Source organism: Gopherus evgoodei, unplaced genomic scaffold (genome assembly GCF_007399415.2).
Source record: "Gopherus evgoodei ecotype Sinaloan lineage unplaced genomic scaffold, rGopEvg1_v1.p scaffold_49_arrow_ctg1, whole genome shotgun sequence".
In the NCBI taxonomy this organism is placed as follows: Eukaryota; Metazoa; Chordata; order Testudines; family Testudinidae; genus Gopherus; species Gopherus evgoodei.
The window spans coordinates 479384-503383 of NW_022060070.1; the positions used below are offsets into that span (position 1 = coordinate 479384).

Here is a 24000-nt window from a genome sequence, read left to right on the forward strand (position 1 = left end):
GGCCCGAGGTTCAGACTGGCCTGCCACAAGCCTTCATGGGCAATGACTGGCAGAGCAGCCGCCAAGGAGGATCCGTGCCAGTCACCCAGGACTCCCTGGATGGTGAGATCCTGCCCCCCCAAAGGAGAGCCCCAGGCAGCCTCCACCATCAGGCCCCTTCCCTGGGGCTCTGCCTCTGCTCAGACCCTGGGGCACCCAGAATGGGGGAACTCGGCTGGTTGGGATCAGCAGCACTGGGTCTGGTTCTAATCTGGATCCTGTAAGAGCAGGAGGGCACGAGGTCATTGGTCCTGCTGGGATTCCCCTCACCTGCCTGGTCCTCCCTTCTCAGGGGCTGGGCCTTCGTCTTGTCATAGCTCAGGTGTTTGTCCAGCAAAGCCTTCAGGAGCCTGGTGAAGGTTGTAGTCTCTGGGATGCCCCAGGCTATGGGGCTGCGCAGGTCGGCGTGAGGCTGCAGCACACAGCTGCAATGCTGCTGCAGGAAGGTAAGCGTGGGGGGGAAGACTTCCTCAGCGAGGCCACGCAGCATGACCACGCTCTCCTGGCTCACGCTGTACGTGTGGTAGATGGTGGCTAGGGATGAGGCCAGCAGTGCTCGCCAGACACACGAGCCCCCGCAGTGCAGGAGGGCGCAGTATGTGGAGATGGATGGTGAGATGTTGGAGACATCAGGCAGCTCAAAGAGGAACTTCACACCCTCTGGGGGATGGAGCCGCTGCCCACTTGGCAGACTGAGAGTGGGCTCTACACTGAACAGCGACGAGATGGGATCCAGCCACTCGGAGCTGGCAGACCCGTCCAGCACCAGCCATTGCTGGGTGCCTGACATGCCCAGCCCAGTGGCAGGGGCTGAGGAAGCCATTCTCTGCAGGAGCCTGGAGAAAACGCCCTCCTTCCAGATGCCTCCCACAAGCCTGCCCAGGAATTCAGCAGTGCTGAGGCTGTTGGGGCAGAGGCAGACAGTGCTGATGGGCAGGTATGCCACATCCTGCCGAGTACCTGGCCTGCCCACTCCTGGCGCCAGCTCCAGGGACTCACTCACAGCCAGCCTGCTCAGCACCTTAGCCAGGGTCTTCCAGGCTGTGGTCTTGCCACTGCCAGACGGCCCCACCAGCAGGACCCCCGGTGAGCCCAGCAGGGCCTGGCAAAGCTGCACTATGGTGCTGGTGAGCTCAGGGTCTGCATGGAGCTTGTCCTCGTGCAGCTGTGCTGTCACAGCACTCAGCAGCCTGGGGGGTGCATGAACCTCGGGGACCAGGGAGCAGGCAGCAGGGAAGACCCCTCGGAGCAGCTCCCACACTCTGCTCAGCTGGGGGTCCTCCAGGGCAGACAAGAAGGGTGAGAGGCAGAGAGCTTGGACGAGGGCAGGCTCCTCAGCCAGGCTCTCAAAGGACGACTGCTGGGCTGTGAGCTGCTCCCCGGGCTCTGGCTCTGGCCTCACCACAGGCGGATACGCAATGCCAATGGCTGCCTCAATGATCCCCTTGAACAGGGCCAGCCGGCACAGTGCAGGGCCCGGGCCCAGCTCCCCCTGCAGCCAGAAGAAATAGCTCAGCTTCTTGGCCAGGTGTGCGGCTTCCCGGAAGCCAGCTGCCAACAAGGTCACCTCGGCCACCTTGTGCAGGTCAGGGGGCAGCAGGGCCACGGGGCGCAAGGCCAGGCGCAGGAGCTCAGGGAGACGCTGCAGGGTGGCCAGGCACCCGTAGGTCTCCCTGACCCGCAGCAACCGCTCCCCGAAGAGGATGTTGCCCAGCACGCGGGGCTGGTACGGCTCTGCTTCATCCAGGCCCAGCTCTGGCAGGGCCCTGGCAGGCTGCTCCTGCCCCTCCCCATCGCTGCTCTTGGATTTGTGGCTGGGGGTCACCTGGCCCTTCTCCGCCTGCAGGCCCATGCAGAGCATCTGCAGGTCCAACAGGAGCTGGCTGAACCCTGACTGGACACTGGGCCCCAGCTGGTCCACAGCCTCCAGCAGCAGCCAGGCGCCAGCCTGCACAGCCCCACTCAGGTGTTGGTGGAGGCAGTCCAGGCTCATCTGCTGGGAGCAGTGCAGGGTGACAAGCTGGCGCCCCAGAGCCCTGGCCAGGTGCTGCATGGTGGCTGTCTTCCCGACCCCGTGGCAGCCCAGAGCCGCGCCACAGCGGAACTCCTCCAGGGCGAGCAATAAGCCCAGGAAGCTCCTCTCCAGCTGGGGGCTCCCCACCAGGTGGGGGCAGTTCCCCACATACTCATAGTCGTAGTGCAGGCGGATGTCAAAGATCTCGGCCCAGCAGCCGGGGGGGCTGGCAGCCCAGCTCTCAAGGGGGGCCCCGACTGCCCTGGCACTCGCGGGGTGCAGCACCAGCCGGTACTTGAGCAGCTGGGCCCAGGCAAAGGCGGTGGGTGAGTCGACCTTGTGCTGCAGCAGGTGGGCTAGCACGTCACGCTGGCGCACGGTGACAGTAAGCAGGGTCCCCAGCAGCATGCTGAGCTGGCCGCTGCCCGGCTGCCCGGCGCGGCTGCTGCGGTAGCTGCGGACATAGTGGGCCAGGGCCTCCAGCTTGAGTCGGTGCTTGAGCTTGAGGCCAGGCCTGCGCACGGGGCCGAAGAGCCGCTCCTGCACATCCGCAAACCACAAGGCCTCCTCGGCCAGCAGCACGCACTGGGCCGGGAAGCCTGTTGCCAGCTGCCCCCAGTGCTCCACAAGCAGATGCAGTGGCAGCTCGGTGGGAGCTGGGCACTGCTCGAAGGCCACGTCGAGCTGGGGCCGCAGGGCCAGGCGCTGGGCCATGCATGCCTGCAGCAGGTGGAAGAGGGCCTCCTTCATGCCCTGCTCCAGGGCACACAACCATTTAGTGATCTTCTGGTTGAGAAGCAACGGGGAACACAGCGGCACTGTCTCCCCACAGGCTCCCACCAGGCCCGTGGCCTCTATCATGGGCAGCAGGACAGCATAGGTGGCAGGCTCTTGAGTGGTTGAGAGCTCACAGAAGGCCAGCCGGTGCACAGCTGGGAAGCAGCGGTGGGCCCAGGTGGTCACCTCCATGGGCTCCGCAGGTGAGGCCATCATAGCCACCAGCTCTGTGTTGCTGAGGAAGAAGAGGCGGGGGAAGCCCATGCGCGTAGCCTCCAGCACATACTCCAATGCGTGGATGATGAGCTGCAAGTCCTCAACCCCCTCACTCAGCATGGTCTGCAGGGGAGCACCCATAAAGCGGCTCTCCCGGTTGGAGGTGGCCATAGGCATCATGCTGGATAGCACCAGGGGGTGCTTGGATGTCACCTGCATGAGCTCCCGGAACTCGCTGTCCAGCTTCTGGAACAGGCAGTCCTGGCACGAGGAAAGCAAGCATCAGCTCTGCAGAAGGGAAGCCCCAAGAGGCAGGGAACTGGAGGCACAGAGGAAGGGAGGAAGGACTCACTGGCTCGAGGCAAGGGCATGTGGCGGGGGAGACAACTCACCAGCTCACTGCTGGGCAGACTGATGTCCATCTCATACAGGACGATATTCAGGAAAACCCACTTCCGCTGGAAACTGACCCAGACATCCAGCAGGGCTCCTGTGGAGAGAGGGGTCTGGGGGTGAGCACTGGCCCGGGTACCCTGTGAGTATACAAACCCCACACTGAAGAGGAAGGGGCTAAGGAGCTGCTCTCAGCCCAGGTGGCCCTACCCCACCACACCTGGAAAACCGACTCAGGCTGGAGGTGGAGCTTACAAAGCAGACAGCTGAGGTGAACCTGCACTGGAGCTCTTGGGCAGGAACACAACGGGAGCTCTTGCTACCTGAGGCCTGGCACTAGTGGCCTGACCAAGCTCACAGAGGAGGGACCCGTGACTCTCTGAAGGCACAGCCTTTATCTTGGTGGTTAGTTATTTACTTTATCCAGTGGGAAGAGATAGGACTGGTAGGGAGGGAGCTGCACAGCACCTGAGGGTGCAGAACTTAGCTGCCTACCATTGGGCACTGGATCAGAGACGGGAGGGTCTGGGCTTCCCTACCAACCCCTAAAGAGTGATAACAATGGAAGTCTATCCCTCAGTGGGGAACCAAGATGGGGGAAGACATTGAAGGTACAAGGGTACGGAACCCCTGAATCCCTCACTTGCCCTGACAACTCCCCACTATTGGACTCTGTATATATACACCCTGAAAACATGACCTGGCTGCAGGGCTGACTCACTGAGGGTATGTTGCAATGTACGCCCAGGCTCAGATAAAATCTCAGGATAAACTTCCTCACTATAAGACGATGGGCCAGGCTGCCTATGGAGGTCATGGAAGCTCCTTCACTGGAGGTTTTCCAAAGGAGGCTGGCGCCATCTGTCTTGGATGGTTTAGACCCAACAAATCCTGCACCTTGACAGGGGATTAGACCAGATGACCCTTGCGCCATGGCCCCATCTAACCTTATGATTCTATAAAACCACTTCCAACTGCACATTCCTGGATGTCAACTTAGCACGGCACACTGGAACCCATACAGGGTATCATCAAATAATTACAACCCATACTTGATGGGACCACATCCTGAAAGAAATCTTTCCTGAAACCCCTCTTCTGATTAGGCCCCTGTGACGTTGCGGTTCTGGCGGGACCCAACTGAGAGTGCCAATTCAGGACCAATTGCTCATACAGGGCAGTCACAGCCCAAGACTGGGGTTTTTCCACCTCTAAGGCAAACCAAACCAGCCAGACAAAAAGGACTTTTGTTTCACCCCACTGGCTAACCACAAGTCACACAAGCAATTTCCTTACACACTCCAGTCTCCCAGTATCACCACCAGTGCCACCCGTCCTGGGATGAATGGTTATGAAAACCAACACCCCAGTAAAAGAAAAAGGTTCTCTCGATCCCAAAGGACCAAGCCCCAGACCCAGGTCAATATACACATCAGATCTTACCCACAAATCACGCTGTTGCCAATCCTTTAGAATCTAAAATCTAAAGGTTTATTCATAAAGGGAAAAAGACATAGATGAGAGCTAGAATTGGTTAAATGGAATCAATTCCATACAGTGATGGCAAAGTTCTTAGTTCAGGCTTGTAGCAGTGATGGAGTAAACTGCAGGTGCAAATCAAGTCTCTGGAGAACATTCCCCCCTGGGATGGGTCCTCAGTCCCTTGTGTAGAGCTTCAGCTTGTAGCAAAATCCCTCCAGAGGTAAGAAGCAGGATTGAAGACAAAATGGAGATGAGGCCTCCGCCTTATATAGGCTTTTCCAGGTGTAAGAACACTCCTTTGTTCCTGCTGTGGAAAGTTACAGCAAAATGGAGTTTGCAGTCACATGGGACAGTTTCTGCACACCCTGCTGAGTCACAGGGTGTAACTGCCTTCTCTCGATGGGACAATTGTGTAGGTGATGGTCCTTAATGGGCCATCCAGCAGGCTAAACAGAGCTGACACCAACTTGTCTGGGATCTTTCCCAGTAACACAGCACAAGTTTGAAATATAGACAGCATACAGCCAATATTCATAACTTCAACTACCAAAATGATACAGACACACAGACAGCATCATCATAACCAGTAACTCATAACTTGGTCTTAGACACCTTATATGACCCCCTTTACGTAGGATTTGGTGCCACTACAGGACCTTGATTGCAACCCATGTTCTATATGGTCCCAGTTTATATCAATAACATCACAGCCCCAACTGGCGTATTGTGTCCGGTTCTGGGCGACATATTTCAGGAAAGATGTGGACAAATAGGAGAAAGTCCAGAGAAGAGCAACAAAAATTATTAAAGGTCTTGAAAACATGACCTATAAGGGAAGATGAAAAAATTGGGTTTGTATAGTCTGGAGAAGAGAAGACTGAGAGGGGACATGATAACAGTTTTCAAGTACATAAAAGGTTGTTATAAACAGGAGGGACAAAAATTGTTCTTGTTAACCTCTGAGGACAGGACAAGAAGCAAAGGGCTTAAATTGCAGCAAGGGCAGTTTAGGTTGGACATTAGGAAAAACTTCCTGTCAGGGTGGTTAAGCACTGGAATAAATTGCCTAGGGAGGTTGTGGAATCTCCATCATTGGGGATTTTTAAGAGCAGGTTGGACAAACACCTGTCAGGGATGGTCTAGATAATACTTAGTCCTGCCTTGAGGGCAGGGGCCTGGACTAGACGACCTCTCAAGGTCCCTTCCTGTTCTATGATTCTGGCCTTCAAACAACCACCCAACCTCACCAAGCTCATCATCAGAAGCAAGTTCCTGATAGACCAGGACACACAACTTGACGCGGCAGCGGACCGTGCCAGAACAACAGATGCAAAACCTGTAGACATATCTCCACTGCTGTGATGATCAACACGCCAACCCCCGGCCCCGCAACACTTCTTTCAAGATCCATGGGCTCTACACATAAATGCCCCAATAACAACTATGTGGGTGAAACCAGGCAACCAATACATCTTGAATATTCTCACACAAGAAAATGGAAAAAACAAAAACACCCTATCACTTGTGGGTGAACACTTTTCACGAAGTGGTCACTCTTTATCTGACCTCTCAGTCCTCAGTCTCAAAGGAAACCTGCACAACACCTTCCAAAGACGGGCTTAATTCATAACTTTGCTAGACACTAAAAATCATGGACTGAACAGAGACACTGGATTTATGACATATCAGAGTGGATATATGTCTACAATCTATAACCCACTAACCTCCACCCAGCTTCCTCCACCACACACCACTGGAGAGATGTTAACAGGCCTCTTCACCCTGAATGGTCCCTTGAAATGTGTGTTAACTCCTTATGCCAAACAATCTGTCCCACCTTGTACTTAGCTGTGATGCTCTTAGCACTTTTCCCAGCCCTGAAGAAGAGCTCTGTGTAAGTTCCAGATGACTGGAAGCTGGCTAGTGTAACGTCAATTTTTAAAAAGTGCTCCAGAGGCAATCCTGGCAATTACAAGGCTCTGAGTCTAACTTCAGTACCAGGCAAGCTGGTAGAAACCATAGTAAAGAACAGAATTATCAGACACCTGGGGAAGAGTCAACATGGCTTTTGTAAAGGGAAATCATGCCTCACCAGTCTATTAGAATTTTATGGATAAGGGTGATCCAGTCGTATAGTGTACTTGAATTTTCAGAAAGCCTTTGACAAGGTCTCTCACCAAAGGCTCTTAGTTTCTTTAAGTGGTCATGGGAGTTGCCTGAGTTGCTCTGAACAGACTTCAGATTCTTGCCAGCAGAATCTACCCTGAATCACAGTGCAGCTTCAGAACTGAAAAGTCTGCTATCGACACGATCTTCTCACTGAGACAACTACAAGAGAAATGCAGAGAACAAAAAAGCTCCTCTACATAACCTTCATCGATCTCACAAAGGCTTTTGACCTTGTCAGTAGAATTGGACTTTTCGCATTTCCAGAAAAGATTAGATGTCCACCCAAGCTCTAAAGAGGGAGGGAGGGGGAACGCGGCAGACTCAGGGAAGAGGTGGGGCCAGGGTGGAGATTTGGGGAAGGGGTCCAATAGCGGCAGGGAGGAGGCGGAGACTTTGGGAAACGGGTTGGAATGGGGAGGGGCGGGGGTGGGGTGGAGCAGGGGTGGAGTTGAGCACCTACCAGTGCCAGGAAAAGTTGGTGCCTATGCAGTCAATGTAAACAAAAGGTCTCACGGCCTGCCAGCAGATTACCCTGATGGGCCATGTGCTGAAGGTTGCCAACCCCTGCTCTACGTGGAGGTAGGAAATTTCGACTGGCGTTGCAGATTGCTCATAGTTCTAGGAGATTGAGGTGTAAGATGGATTTTGTGAACAACCATCTGCCCTGCACTGTGTGATCATGGAGATGTGCTCCCCAACCGATTAGGAAGGCATTGGTTGATAGGATCACAGTTGATGTTGGTTGGAGGAAAGAAACTTCTACACAGACATTGTTGGGCTGTGTCCACCACAGTAATGAATCCTTGACTTGCATCAGCAGGAAGAAATGACTGGGTCAGAGCAATGGTCCAGCTAGCTCTGTCTCCTGTCTTCCCACAGTGGCCAGAGCTAGAGCTTCAAGGGAAATGTACAGAACAGGGCAATTTGAGTGACCCACCTGTCTTCTCCTCCCGGCTTCTGGCAGTCAGAGGTTTCGGGCTGCCCCCAGCATGGGGTTGCATCCCTGACCATCTTGGCTATTAGCAGGGATAGACCATCCTCCATGAACTTCTCTGGTTCTTCTTTGAGTGATATCTTTATGGGTGCTCCACTGGTAGGTGTGGCAGGGCTCCCTGCACCTGCTATCAAAGATCTTCATCAGCAGTGCCCACTGGACTCCTTCCATCTCGTGCTGTGGGCAGGACGTATCTATAGCACTGTGTGGTCCAACGTCCCCTAATTCCTTCTGTACCGCCTTTGGTTTGGGAAAGGATCCACACCAAAACCTGCTTCTCCTATTCCTTCAGTAGACAGTATTTTACCTGCTAGCGTACCATAGTTAGTATTTTCTTCTTCTTCTCTTTCCTTCTCTCCCCCCAACCAAAAAGTTTTTCTTTCGGTTTTGTTTAACTTTACATCTACAGTTATCTCATAGCTTAGATTTCTGTTTTTTCCTGCTTCCTGCCTGGGAAGCCTTTTTCTGTCACCCTTAGGCCTGAATACCCTGGGTTTAAGAGGTGTGTTTCCTGCAGGGCTACTTTCCCAGTAATGGACGGCTAACCTAAGTGCGTCCACTGTCTGGGAGAGGGAACACATCCTGCAAAAGTTTTCCCGCTGCCTTGGCCTGAAAGGACCAGGACATCAGATTAAAACTTCTCCTCATGGAGAAATTGCTGTAACTGGCATCGGATCCGGGCCCCCACACTCTGCCAGGTCATCTGCTAACCCTCACTCCCCAAATCCCATGAAGAGAAAGTCATTCCTTTCTTGCTTGGACAAAAAGAAATGGGCTCCCTCGTCACACTCTGAGGCGCAGCTCATCGGAACACCGTCTCTGGCCAGGTCTGTGGCCTCAACCTCAAACAGGGGACTCAGTTCCAGGGCCCATCCAAGTACCTCTGATACTGACACAACGAAAAGGTCTACAGACCCTAATCGGGCAAACCTACAGCTCTGGGGAATGAGACAGGCCAACTGCAGGACTTACAGCACTAGCGCCCTTTCCTATACCAACGAAGCTGTTGGCACCAAGTAAGCCCTCGGCACTATCAAAATCATCGGCACTGGCCAAGTCTTTGATGCCAGCCACGCCATCGGTACCAACCATATCTTCGGCGACAACCAAGTTTCTGGTGCCATCTACTGACACCTCAGGAGCATATATCCTTCTTTTGGCACCATCTTACACTACCACCGATGATACGTTTCCCCCTCCATAAGACTTTAGATACTCTAAAGACCTGTTAGTATCAGACACTCCTTCTACATGACCTCCCTCCACTTTCACCCTTCTCCCCAGACTCATGACACTCACCCCTCTCTCTGCCTTGGATGGCATCTCCCTTCCCCAGTGACGAGGATGAAGAGGAGGAGGAAGACAAAAGCTCCATCACTTCCTCATCTACTAGACAAATCACATCTGCTCAGCCTCACTACCTATAGTCTACCTCAGTCCTGGCAGGAACCACCATGGATGCAGCCACATGTGCCACTCCCTCCAAACTGGCCATATTGGGACCCTTGGGTCATGTGCAGGGCACTTGTCCCTTCTCCATCAGTCTCGTGGCCTCCGAAAGCTGAACCCCTGCTTGTACCAATTGAAGAGGAAGAATAAGAAGAGGAATAGGAGGAGGAGGCTCCACCAACATTAGGTTTTTCCTCCTCCCCTGATGAGGCTATTGCGCCTCCACCCCTATATCTGCCAACAACTTCAGGCACTTTCAAGATCTATTCCACAGGATTGCAGACTCCCTACAGAGTTTGCCAATTGCACATTCACCACCCCTCAACACCCACGCCAGGCCCTCTGAGAGCAGGAGAGGAGTTCATAAGCCAAGCCAAAAGGGGGTATGCAGGGTGTGATGAACTGGGATTGTTCTTAATGTGGTCTTTGAATGCTGAGTGGGGAGTTGTGACGTTATGAGTGTAATATAATATCTCATTGAAAGATGACAGGGCCAGAAAGAGTTAATTAACTGACCTGACCCATGGGTGAACCTTAAGGACTGGTTAGGAAGATCTGTAAATGAACAGAGCTTTGAAATGCAAGTCTGCATTGTTAGAGGTAGAGGGGTAGATGTTTGCTTAGGTCTTGGGATGTCAGCAAACAAGTCTTATCTATTTATCAATACATTAGAAGCAAGAAGAAGACCAAGAACAGGGTAGGCCCACTGCTCAGTGAGAAGGGGAAAACAGTAACGGGAGACTTGGAAATGGCAGAGATGCTTAATGACTTCTTTGTTTCGGTCTTCACTGAGAAGTCTGAAAGAATGTCTAGTATAGTGAATGCTTACGGGAAGAGGGTAGGTTTAGAAGAGAAATTAAGGAAAGAGCAAGTAAAAATCACTTAGAAAAGTTAGATGCCTGCAAGTCACCAGAGCCTGATGAAATGCATCCTAGAATACTCAAGGAGTTAATAGAGGAGGTATCTGAGCCTCTAGCTATTATCTTTGGGAAATCATGGGAGACGGGGGAGATTCCAGAAGACTGGAAAAGGGCAAATATAGTGTCCATCTATAAAAAGGGAAATAAAAACAACCCAGGAAACTACAGACCAGTTAGTTTAACTTCTGTGCCAGGGAAGATAATGGAGCAAGTAATTAAAGAAATCATCTGCAAACACTTGGAAGGTGGTAAGGTGACAGGGAATAACCAGCATGAATTTGTAAAGAACAAATCGTGCCAAACTAATCTGATAGCTTTCTTTGATAGGATAACGAGCCTTGTGGATAAGGGAGAAGCGGTGGATGTGATATATCTAGACTTTAGTAAGGCATTTGATACGGTCTCGCATGATATTCTTATAGATAAACTAGGAAAGTATAATTTAGATGGGGCTACTATAAGGTGGGTGCATAACTGGCTGGATAACCGTACTCAGAGAGTAGTTATTAATGGCTCCCAATCCTGCTGGAAAGGTATAACAAGTGGGGTTCTGCAGGGGTCTGTTTTGGGACCGGCTCTGTTCAATATCTTCATCAACGATTTAGATGTTGGCATAGAAAGTACGCTTATTAAGTTTGCAGATGATACCAAACTGAGAGGGATTGCAACTGCTCTGGAGGACAGGGTCAAAATTCAAAATGATTTGGACAAATTGGAGAAATGGTCTGAGGTAAACAGGATGAAGTTCAATAAAGATAAATGCAAAGTGCTCCACTTAGGAAGGAACAATCAGTTTCACACATACAGAATGGGAAGAGACTGTCTAGGAAGGAGTATGGCAGAAAGAGATCTAGGGGTCATAGTGGACCACAAGCTTAATATGAGTCAACAGTGTGATACTGTTGCAAAAAAAGCAAACGTGATTCTGGGATGCATTAACAGGTGTGTTGTAAACAAGACACGAGAAGTCATTCTTCTGCTTTACTCTGTGCTGGTTAGGCCTCAGCTGGAGTATTGTGTCCAGTTCATGCATTTCAAGAAAGATGTGGAGAAACTGGAGAGGGTCCAGAGAAGAGCAACGAGAATGATTAAAGGTCTTGAGAACATGACCTATGAAGGAAGGATGAAGGAATTGGGTTTGTTTAGTTTGGAGAAGAGAAGACTGAGAGGGGACATGATAGCAGTTTTCAGGTATCTAAAAGGGTGTCATCAGGAGGAGGGAGAAAACTTGTTCACCTTAGCCTCCAATGATAGAACAAGAAGCAATGGGCTTAAACTGCAGCAAGGGAGACTTAGGTTGGACATTAGGAAAAAGTTCCTAACTGTCAGGGTAGTTAAACACTGGAATAGATTGCCTAGGGAAGTTGTGGAATCTCCATCTCTGGAGATATTTAAGAGTAGGTTAGATAAATGTCTATCAGGGATGGTCTAGACAGTATTTGGTCCTGCCATGAGGGCAGGGGACTGGACTCGATGACCTCTCGAGGTCCCTTCCAGTCCTAGAGTCTATGAGTCTATTGCTATAGTTTTAATTCAAAGATCAAAAAAGGGAATATTAGCATTTAAGATGATACTTGAGTGAAATAGTATTATTGTCTGTATGTCTCTTTGAAGGTTGTGGTAACCTGTATCTGAACTGTTTAATGGATAAATTACTCTGTGCTAATTGGCAGGATGTTTGGGAGAAGGAGTTAAGCCTATTGTTTTCTCAGGGCAAAAGGCTGCTGGAAATGTATAAGAAGCCTGGGACATGACCCTGCTTCATCTCAGATCTGCTTTGGGTTTCAAGAGGGGGAAACCTTAAGCCACAAGGATTGAGATCCCCAGTCACTGACTGGAGCCACCCTGAATATGGACATTGGACTATAACCTATGGACTGTTTCTAAAAGGACTTTTGGCAACTACAAGATCACCTCTACTATGTACCTGAACCTCAAGAATTGAATTCAAGTCTATATGTATATTGATCTTTTAACCAACTCTCTCTCTCTTTTCTTTTCTAAAAAAGTTTAGCTTAGTTAACAAGAATTGGCTATAGCATGTATTTTGGGTAAGATCGAGGTTATAATTGGACCTGGGTATGTGGCTGATCCTTTGGGATTGGAAGAACCTTTTCTTTTATATGATGAAGTAAGATTTTCAGGAATCATCATCATATCTGACAGGTGTGTCTGGACGGAGGCCTGAGGCTGGGCACTTTAAGGGAACTGCGTTGGTTGGACTTCTAAGTAACCAGTGAGGTCCTATAGAAGCTGTTTTGTGCTGGCTTGGTAAATCTAAGTATTGGAATAACCACCAGAGTTTGGGGTTTGTCTGCCCCGTTTTGTTTGCAGTTCACCCTGATTGAGTGACCTCAGCTGGCTCCCATGGGCAGCACTGTCACAGTGGCATAGAGTGTTGGCCTGCAAATGCTGCAAGGGGGTTTGGCTGGGGTGGTCTGCACTGGGGGATGGGAGACTGGCTGGAGAGAGGATACCTGAGCATGTAACAGGAAGGGGGTTGGAGACCAGGTGACACCTCTGCCCGGGAAACTGGACAAAGGCTGGAGGAGGAGTCAGGGAGAGGCTGGGTGAGAGACGCTGGAGGGAGTTAGAGTTTCAGGAGCTGGCTGGTGTAATGCAGGGGAGCCTAGACAGAGCTCTGACCCCCCAATGGGGCTGTGGTGCCCCTGAGACCCCAAGATGGACCTAACTGGGGGCAGGTCCTGTTGTCTGTGCCTGCAAGACCTGTCTTGGACTGTGTTCCTGTTGTCTAAATAAACCTGCTGCTTTACTGGCTGGCTGAGAGTCCTGGTGAATCGCAGGAAGCCGGGGGTGCAGGGCCTTGTATCCCCCCACACTCCATGACATAGGGTTCCCTAGAATAACAGTGGAGACAGTAACTCCCATTATGACATTTGGTATCATTTGGTGGGAATCGCACCCATGAATGTAGCCCCCTGATCAGTGGAAAGCCCTGGCATCATGAACTTTTCCAGTGCAGGCCACACGGGTGTCCATAAATCGGTTCTGTGGCCCCAAAGGGCCAGCATAATAATGGAGTAGCGCCCTGTGAGGAGGGCAAGCTGTGGGCACGTGAATCCCATCAGTGGTCTGGCAGTCTGGAAAGTCCATTCTCTCAAAGGGGGTGGGGACATGGCCAGAGACTTGTTTTCAGGCCCCCTGGCCAGGGCAGGTGGAGGGGTCTGAGCTCCCTGGGCAACTCTTACCATGGCCTCACTTCAGCTTCCAGCCTGGCCAGGGGGTGGGGCCTCGGGAGGAAGAGGAGGAGCAGGGTAGCCACAGTTCTGGCACCCCCCCCCCACCATCACATGCTTCTACACAGGTTCCAGCATTCCTAGTGCAGACCCACAAGACAGCTTGGCTGGATGTGTTGGTGGGCTGCAAGAACTTCCTATCAAGTGCTGTGGGATGGACAGTCACCTCAAACAAGGCTACAGAGGCTACAGCTGGGGAAGGCACGAGGAAGCCTGGGAGAAGCTGGTTGGACTTGTCTCTGCGTCATGGAGTGTGGACATGTGAGCATGGGTACGAGCCTCAGGTCCAGAAATTCTAACTCTAGGGTCAGGATTCAGTGTGGACACTCAGTCCCAGGCCTACAATGCCAGTTCCCATAGAGCCTAGGCTCAGATTGCAGTACAGGCACACCATGAAACAAGAAACTATCACCAGGCAAAACAGCTGTAAGAAAGAGGAACACTCGAGTGGAAATCAACCTGTCACCCCCGCTGCCTAACCAGTGCCAAGTGCCCCAGAGGGAATGAACAGAACAGGGAATCATCAAGTGATCCATCCCCTGTCGCCTACTCCCAGGTTCCAGCCAAGCATTTCCCCTTCACACCCCCAAACCCGCACCAAATCCACGCAAGATACTGGTCCAGCTCTCTGCCTCCTCCCGGAGCTCCATGGCGTGGGGTGAGAGGATGATGTTCTTCAAGGTTAGCAGGCTTTTCTCTGTCAGGGCCTTGAGTTCTGCTGTGTCTGGATTCAGGGAGAGAAGAGGTGAAGACTCTAGTAATCCTGAGGGGCCCAAAGAGGTGCTGGAGCCAGGGCTGAGGCCTCGCACATAGGTGCATGCATGGGGGCATTGGCCCAGCATAAGCCCTGTACCTTGATGATGGAGACGCTCTGAGTTTTGGACACTCCTGGGGCGCTGCCATCCCAGCCCTGGACTCTAGAACAGTGGGTGGGACGGGTGAGTTTCCCCCACGCCTGTAGTCTGAAACTTCCAGTGAGGATGGGAACCAGCCAGGGCCAAAGCAGCGCCAGTCCTACACTCCCTGGAGAGACTCCTGGGAAAAGACGGTTACTCACCTTTGTAACTGTTGTTCTTCGAGATGTGTTGCTCACATCCATTCCAGTTAGGTGTGCGCGCCGCGCGTGCACGTTCGTCGGAAACTTTTTACCCTAGCAACTCCAGTGGGCCGGCAGGTCGCCCCCTGGAGTGGCGCCGCCATGGCGCCCAATATATATCCCTGCCGGCCCGCCCGCTCCTCAGTTCCTTCTTGCCGGCTACTCCGACAGTGGGGAAGGAGGGCGGGTGTGGAATGGATGTGAGCAACACATCTCGAAGAACAACAGTTACAAAGGTGAGTAACCGTCTTTTCTTCTTCGAGTGATTGCTCACATCCATTCCAGTTAGGTGACTCCCAAGCCATACCTAGGCGGTGGGGTCGGAGTGAGAAGTCGCGGCATGGAGCACTGCAGTTCCGAAGGCCGCATCCTCTCTCGACTGCTGGACCAGGGCGTAGTGGGAAGCAAAGGTGTGGACCGATGACCAGGTCGCTGCCCGACAGATTTCCTGGATGGGCACACGGGCCAGGAAAGCCAGCGACGACGCCTGCGCCCTGGTAGAATGCGCAGTCACACGGCCCGTAGGGACATGGGCCAAGTCATAACAGGTCCTGATACAGGACGTAACCCACGAGGATAACCTCTGGGAGGAGATAGGAAGCCCTTTCATACGGTCCGCTACCGCCACGAAAAGCTGGGGGGATTTGCGGAAGGGTTTGGTCCTCTCTATGTAGAACGCGAGAGCTCTACGGACATCCAGCGAGTGGAGCTGCTGCTCCCTGCCTGAGGAGTGAGGTTTTGGGAAAAAAACCGGGAGGAAAATCTCTTGGTTGACGTGGAAGGCTGAGACCACCTTGGGTAGAAAGGCAGGGTGTGGTCTAAGCTGCACCTTGTCTTTGTGGAAGACCGTGTATGGGGGGTCCACCACAAGGGCTCGGAGTTCCGACACCCGTCTAGCTGAGGTGATAGCTACTAGAAAGGCAGCCTTCCAAGAGAGGTAAAGCAGGGAGCAAGTAGCTAACGGCTCAAAGGGGGGCCCCATGAGCCGGGACAACACCAGGTTAAGATCCCAGGTTGGAGCAGGGGGACGGACGTTAGGGAATAACCGTTCCAGCCCCTTAAGGAATCTCGACACCGTCGGGTGAGAAAAAACGGAGCGACCGTCCGCACCCGGGTGAAAGGTGGAGATAGCTGCCAGATGGACTCGCAACGACGATAAGGCCAGACCATGTTCTTTGAGGGACCAAACATAATCTAAGATTTCGGATACCGAAACTTCCATAGGGCGGAGATTTCTCTCTACGCACCAACAGGAGAAGCGTTTCCATTTTGCCGAATATGTGGCTCTTGTGGATGGTTTCCTGCTGCTCAAGAGCACCTCTCTCACAGGCGTGGAGCAGCGCAGCTCGGAACCAGTTAGCCACGCAGGAGCCACGCCGCTAGGTGCAGCGACTGCAGGTCTGGGTGACAGAGGGACCCGTGGTCCTGGGTAATCAGGTCCGGATGAAGGGGCAGGGGAACTGGGTCGGCTACGGCCAAGTCTAGCAGCATGGTGTACCAGTGCTGTCTGGGCCATGCCGGGGCCACCATGATCACATGAGCCCTGTCTCTGCGCACCTTCAGGAGGACCTTGTGAACCAGAGGGAACGGAGGAAACGCATAGTACAGGTGGGTCGACCACTGGATGAGGAAGGCATCCGCTATCGACCCCGGCTCCCTGCCCTGAAAGGAGCAGAACGCTTGGCACTTCCTGTTCCCCTTGGACGCAAAGAGGTCCACCCGGGGATAACCCCACCTCCGGAAAATGGAGAGAGCGACGTCCGGTCGAAGGGACCACTCGTGTGACAGGAAGGATCTGCTCAATCGATCCGCCAGCGTGTTCCGTACTCCGGGAAGGAAGGAAGCCCTGAGGTGAATGGAGTGGGCTACGCAAAAGTCCCAGAGTCGTATCGCCTCGAGGCACAGGGAGGAGGACCTGGTGCCGCCCTGCTTGTTGATATAATACATGGTCGTCGTGTTGTCCGTGAACACGGCTACACAACGACCCTGAAGCTGATGACAAAACGTTTGGCAAGCAAGGCGGACCGCTCTCAACTCCCTCATGTTGATATGTAGCCCCACCTCCTCCTGGGACCATAGGCCCTGCGTCCACAGGGTCCCTAGGTGGGCCCCCCAGCCTAGATCTGAGGCATCCGTTGTCAGGGATACCGAGGGCTGAGACGGGTGAAAGGGAAGACCCGCACACAATACGGACTGGTCCACCCACCAGCCGAGGGAATCTAAGACCTTCTGGGGGACTGTGATTAACATGTCTAGCGGTTGCCTTGGTCTGTAATGACTGATAAGCCACAGCTGGAGAGGCCTCATGCGGAGCCGAGCGTAGTCGGTCACAAAAGTGCACGCCGCCATGTGGCCTAACAGGGTTAGACATGTCCTCACTGACGTCAACGGGGCTGACCGCAAGCGTTGAACGATCGCCGCCATGGTCTGGAACCGCTGCCGAGGCAGCGAGGCCCTGCCCACAGTGGCGTCCAGGACGGCCCCGATAAATTCCACCTTCTGAGTGGGCCTCAGGGTGGACTTGTCTGTGTTTATCAAGAGGCCCAGACTCGCAAACATACCGGTGATCACGCGGACATGGCTGTACACCTGCTGTTCCGACGTGCCCCGAATCAACCAATCGTCCAGATAAGGGAACACGTGGACACGGTTGCGCCGAAGATGCGCCACGACAACTGCCATGCATTTTGTAAACACCCTCGGGGCCGTGGACAGGCCAAACGGGAGGACCGCAAATTGATAATGACGAGCCCCCACAACGAAGCGGAGGAAGCGTCTGTGGCGTGGCCAAATGGCAACGTGGAAATACGCGTCCTGCATGTCGAGGGCGGCGTACCAGTCTCCCGGATCCAGGGATGGAATAATGGTCCCCAGGGATACCATGCGGAACTTCAACTTCACGAGGTATTTGTTGAGTTCTCGCAGGTCGAGGATAGGCCTGAGGCCCCCCTTGGCCTTGGGGATCAGAAAATAGCGGGAATAAAACCCCTTGCCTTTCTCGTTTTCGGGAACCGCCTCTATAGCTCCTTTGCTGAGGAGCGTCTGCACCTCCTGCCGAAGGAATTGCTCGTGAGAGGGGTCCCTGAAGAGGGACGAGGAAGGAGGGCGGGAAGGAGGGAACGAAACAAACTGCAGGCGGTACCCCGTCTGCACCACGCTCAAGACCCAGCGGTCCGATGTTATTTGGGACCACGCCGGGAGGAAAAACGAAAGGCGGTTGGAAAACGGAGGGGAAGGATCCGTAGGGGAAACTGTTACTGCGCCCTCGAGCGCACCTTCAAAATGAAGGCTTAGGACCAGGCGGGGGTTTTGAGGAGCCTTGGTTCTGCCCCCCTTGGTTCCCCGACTGCCTGCGCCTCCCGTTCCTGCCGCGGCGCCTGTAAGGGTCCTGCCGCTGGCGGAACTGGGAAAACGGCCGACGGTGCTGCTGTTGTTGCGGCCTAAAGGGTCTACGCTGTGTCACGGGGGTGTGCATCCCGAGGGACCGCGCAATGACCCGGTTGTCCTTTAAACTCTTAAGTCTGGGGTCTGTCTTATCGGAAAACAGGCCCTGGCCTTCGAAAGGAAGGTCCTGTATCGTGTGCTGGAGCTCTGGCGGAAGGCCGGAAACCTGCAGCCAGGAGATGCGACGCATCGTAACTCCTGACGCGAGGGTACGGGCAGCCGAGTCCGCAGCGTCCAAGGAGGCTTGCAAGGCCGTGCGCGCGACCTTCTTGCCTTCGTCCAAGATGGCCGTGAACTCTTGGCGAGCATCCTGTGGCAGCAGCTCCTTAAATTTGTCCACTGCCACCCAGGAGTTAAAGGCGTATCTGCTCAGCAGGGCCTGTTGGTTAGAGACCCTGAGCTGCAGCGCCCCAGCCGAATACACCTTACGGCCAAGGAGGTCCATCCGCCTGGCTTCTCTGGATTTGGGGGCCGGAGCCTCCTGGCCGTGACGCTCCCTATCGTTCACCGATTGCACTACCAGTGAACCGGGAGTCGGGTGAACATGTAAATATTCGTACCCCTTAGAAGGGGCCATGTACTTCCTCTCGACTCCTTTCGCTGTCGGAGGGATGGAGGCCGGGGACTGCCAGATAGTATTGGCATTGGCCTGAATGGTCCGTATAAACGGCAGGGCGACCCTGGTGGGAGCATCGGAAGAGAGGATGGTAACAATTGGGTCCTCTATCTCCGAGACCTCCTCTGCCTGCAGACTCAGGTTTTGAGCCAATCGCCTGAGGAGGTCCTGGTGCGCCCTGAGATCCAGCGGGGGGGGACTGTTGGAGGAGGTACCCGCCACCGCCTCATCCGGGGAGGAGGATGATGAGACCCCAGGCACAATAGTGTCCAACTGAGGGTCTTCCTCAGCCCTCGCCTCTGTCTCCGGAGCCGCAGCGGAGTCCTGCTGTTTGGACCCTTCGTCCCCTTCCGGGGAGGGAGGGGGGCGAGACAAAGAGGCTTCAGGGGCCCTACGCTCCGCAGTCGCCGGCCTAGCAGGGAGCTGCTGGGGGCCCTGGGCCTGATGGTACGCCCAGGGTGTCCAGAATCCCCACTGTGGGGGGCCTTGGTCCTGCAGCGGCGGATCAGCAAACAGCGCCGCCTGCCGGTCGGTGCCCAGCGCATAGCCGCTGTCCGTCTGGGAGGACACGGACGGCTGCCTGGAGGGCCACGGCGGGGCCGACCCTGGATGGTACGGGTCTGCGCGGGCCGGCACGGAGGATCGTCTCGGTGCCGGGGACCGGTGCCGGGAGTCATAACGGTGCCGGGATCGGGACCGGGATCTGTCACGGTGCCGGGCGCTGCTTCGGGACCGGGATCTGTCACGGTGCCGGGCGCTGCTTCGGGACCGGGATCTGTCACGGTGCCGGGCGCTGCTTCGGGACCGGGATCTGTCACGGTGCCGGGCGCCGCTTCGGTGCCGGGACCTACTACCAGCTCGGTGCCGGGAGATCGACCGGGACCGGGACCTGCCACCAGCTCGGTGCCGGGAGGTCGAGCGAGATCGGGACCGGGACCTGCCACCAGCTCGGTGCCGGGAGGTCGACCGGTGCGGCGAGTAGCGTCGGGACCTGCTCCTGGAGTCGCGGTGCCGGTGTCGACTGGAGCCTGACCGCGACCGTCTCGATGCCGACCGGTGCCGCGAGTGCGACCGGTACCGCTGAGGGGAGCGGTGCCGGGACTGCGAGCGGCGTCGGGATCTGGAGCGCCCAAGACGTCGGGGCCTGGATGGCGAACGACTGTCCGTGGGCGGTGCCGACATCATGGGCTTGCCTCTGGACGTGACCCGCACCGGAGGAACCGGGGGTGGCAGCCGAGTAGGCTCCGTCAGGGCAATAAGGTCCCGAGCCGAGGCGAAGGTCTCCGGTGTGGATGGGACCATTATCTCAACCCCAGATCTCATGGGGGAGCTCGGCGGCACCGGACTCAACAGACCCGCCGGGCCCGGAGTCAACGGTGCTGACGGTGCCGGCGGCGCCGCGGCCGATGTCGAGGCCGGGCGTTCAAGCCGGGTCTGCCTGGCCGGAGTATTAGACTTCGACGGCCTAGGCACTGATTCCGGTGCCGGAGAAGGTCGGTGCCGAGGAGTCTTCTCGGTGCCGGAGCGATCCGGTGCCGGTGCCGAAACCACGGTCTGCGAAGTCGACGGGTCAAGTGCCGCCTCCATTAGGAGAGTTCGGAGCCTCTGATCCCTCTCCTTTTTTGTCCTCGGCTTAAAAGCCTTACAGATGCGGCACTTGTCAGATCTGTGCGATTCCCCGAGGCACTTCAGGCACGCTTCGTGGGGATCGCTGGTAGGCATGGGCTTCTTGCAGGCCGCACACTGCTTGAAGCCTGGCGAAACAGGCATGAGCCTGGCGCCCGGTGCCGGGAAGGGCTAAGCCCCCGGCAAGAAACTACTTAACAGCTATTTACTAAACTATCTACTTAACAATACTAATTAACAACTATATAGAACTAGAGATAAGCGATAAACAAGCGATAGAAACTAGGAGAGCTAGGGACGTGGAGGACAGCTATGCCGCGCTCCACAGTTCCAACGACCGACACGGCGGTAAGAAGGAACTGAGGAGCGGGCGGGCCGGCAGGGATATATATTGGGCGCCATGGCGGCGCCACTCCAGGGGGCGACCTGCCGGCCCACTGGAGTTGCTAGGGTAAAAAGTTTCCAACGAACGTGCACGCGCGGCGCGCACACCTAACTGGAATGGATGTGAGCAATCACTCGAAGAAGAACTCCAGGTTGCTGCACTGGACACAGCGAAGTCCACGTCCCAAGGGGACTTGGAGCCATGGTCTGGTCAGTCTCAGAGGTGAAAGGAGCGGGTAGTGAGAGGACAACAGCCACCCCATGTCTCCCTGGGAGGGAGAGTGCTGGCTCTGGTCCCAGCTCTGCTCAGACCCACCTTCCCCCTACCCCTGTGCAGCCTGTGACAAAGTGGGAATTTTGGGTAATATTTTCATTATTCCTACACGTGCTTCAGTTTCCTCCATACTTTGCATTGCTACCCCTGGGGGCCACCCGTGCTGTCTGGATGGAATAAACAGGGTAGTTAAGGTGCTGGTTGAAACTGACCCCAATGAACACAGGCCCAGAGAGACATTAGGAGGTCCCAACAATGGAACGCCCGACACTCAGCAGCGGGAAGCTCTGGCAGGTGGGAGTGTGAGCTCCGCACGCCCTGCCTGGAGACGAAGGACTGGAGATGGCCAGCAGGGGTTTCTGAAGAAGCTGGCTGCTCTCCCCTGGGACTGGGTCAGGACTTGGCTGGTGTTTTGTACTGGCAGGGCCAGGGTGGATGTGGCTTCATCTTTGCCTCTCTGAGCTAGCCAAGGACTTTTGAAGTCTGTAGCCAGGTGACCTTGCTTGCAAAGGCTACCTGGTGTCACTGCAAATGCTCCCTGAGAGCTTGGCGCCCTGACGGGGCCTGTCCCAGCCTCCCACAGGCACCTCACTGCAGGGACCCACGGGGAGAGGCAGGTTTGCTGGTGCCCAAGGCCAAGTCTCAGAGTCTTGGAGGCTGCAAGCCTGCCCTGTGTGGCTCTTTGGGGTCGCTCCCAATGGACTGGTTACAGGCTGGGGCATAGCCCAGACCCATGAATCTCTGATACACCCTACTGGCCAATCAAGCCCTGACATCAGTGACTCTGGGCCCCCCGCTCCTGCAGCACTCACCAGCCAGCACAAAGGTACCGCTGTCCTTGGAGACATACTCCTGTTTGGGCGGGCGGTAGCGCCTGCTGGGCGGCCGGCGGGCACGGTCGGCCAGTGGGGCCTGGTAGGGCACACTCAGGATGAAGTTGACCAAGCGGAACTGCCTCTCAGCCCAGATCTTCTGCAGCCGGCGCAGGATGTCCAGGGAGCGGCAACGGCCTCGCTCACTTGACCAGATCTGAGGGCACCAAACACAGGCTGAGAGGGAGCAGCAGGAGCAGGAGTGAGCTGCAGCCCCGGCTGTGCACGTTCAGGCTGGCAGCAGCTCCATGAGAGACAGGCGGCCCCGCTGCACAGGGCAGTGCCACGATGGGTTGGAGCCTTTCCAGCTAGTCCAGCCGTTTTCAAAGCTTTTGAGCTGAGCCCCCCTTTATTTACACTTTTTGGTTGCGCCTCCATACCCCAGACAAAAATAGAGACAATACCCATCCCTGCCCCCTCAGCTTTTCAGGGTGCGGGAAGGCATGTGCAACAGTCTCTGGGGGCAGAGCCAGTGCTGGGCAGGGAGGCTGCCAGGAGCAGAAGTTAGCACGACACTCACCCACATGCTGGGTCACCTGCTGCTGTGAGTTGGGTGGAGGTGTTGTTCCTCCTTGAGCCTCGCCGTGCAGAGTTGGCCTGAGCTGCCAGGGGTCGCCGCTCTCCCTCCCTCCCCCTGAACATTCCTCCATGCTCCCTGTGGGACTCTGTACCTCAAAGCAGCTCCCTGGTCGCCTCCTATATTCACCCCGTCATATAATTCAAGTATGCTTGGTAAAAAGGATGCCTTGTGAGTTATGAAGTTTTGCTTTGTGTGTGTTACTGAAACACGTTGTGAGGTTGGGAACACCCACAACCAGCCTTTCAGGTACAGCAATGGAGGAGACAAACATGCTGATGGCCCATCAAGGGAAGAATCCACTATCTCAGGAACAGTAGACAAGGGAGACCGCTCAGAGAGAGCTCGCAGACAAGGGAGATTGCTCGGAGAGAGCTCACAGACAAGGGAGATCCCTCGGAGAGAGCTCGCAGACAAGGCAGATCTCTCGGAGAGAGCTCGCAGACAAGGGAGATCCCTCAGAGAGAGCTCACAAACAAGAGAGATCGCTCGGAGAGAGCTCGCAGACAAGGGAGATCCTTCGGAGAGAGCTCGCAGACAAGGGAGATCCTTCGGAGAGAGCTCGCAGACAAGGGAGACCGCTATGAGAGAGCTTGCAGACAAGGGAGACTGCTATGAGAGAGCTCGCAGACAAGGGAGATCCCTCGGAGAGAGCTCGCAGACAAGGGAGATCCCTCGGAGAGAGCTCGCAGGCAAGGGAGATCTCTCGGAGCGAGCTCGCATGCAAGGGAGATCGCTCGGAGCGAGCTCGCAGACAAGGGAGATCCTTCGGAGAGAGCTCGCAGACAAGGGAGACCGCTATGAGAGAGCTCGCAGGCAAGGGAGATCCCTCAGAGAGGGCTCGCAGACAAGGGAGACCGCTATGAGAGAGCTTGCAGACAAGGGAGACCGCTATGAGAGAGCTCGCAGGCAAGGGAGATCCCTCGGAGAGGGCTCGCAGACAAGGGAGACCGCTATGAGAGAGCTCGCAGACAAGGGAGACCGCTTGGAGAGAGCTCGCAGACAAGGGAGACCCCTCGGAGAGAGCTCACAGATAATGGATGTGATGTTGCACTCCATGTGCTTTATGAAAATATGGTTTGAATGTAAATATAATGTAACTGGAATATACTTTATGAAAAGATCTCTTGTCAGGTGTCATTACAAAGTTTATAATATACTGAGTGTGTTAATCCTATTTCGATGAATGTATCATTCTTGTATCTGAAGCTAGAAAAATGGCTCTGTTTACTTTTAAGCCTTCCTGTGTTTGTGTGAGTCAGGCAAGAAAGAATGGAGGCTTGGGGTCTTACAGGACATGTGACCATGTCAACTGCTACTGGAATCCATCTTAAACCTGGTGCTTTTCCATTTAGAAGGAAGGTTGGGAACCCAAAGAGAGAAAAAGGATTCCCACCTTAT

The 24000-nt window shown here is 54.7% G+C and overlaps 1 protein-coding gene across 3 annotated transcripts in view; it reads right to left on the reverse strand.

The window, feature by feature from the left end:
- DNHD1 (dynein heavy chain domain 1) overlaps positions 1 to 24000 on the reverse strand; it is a 210088-nt gene that overhangs the window by 66060 nt on the left and 120028 nt on the right. For all 3 annotated transcript variants that reach the window (XM_030546775.1, XM_030546778.1, XM_030546776.1), the window contains exons 19-22: positions 21963 to 22179; positions 14309 to 14434; positions 3439 to 3536; positions 310 to 3307 (exon numbers count right to left, since the gene is read on the reverse strand). In XM_030546775.1, the coding sequence (XP_030402635.1) occupies positions 310 to 3307; positions 3439 to 3536; positions 14309 to 14434; positions 21963 to 22179 (3439 nt within the window). The remainder of the gene's footprint in view (positions 1 to 309; positions 3308 to 3438; positions 3537 to 14308; positions 14435 to 21962; positions 22180 to 24000) is intronic.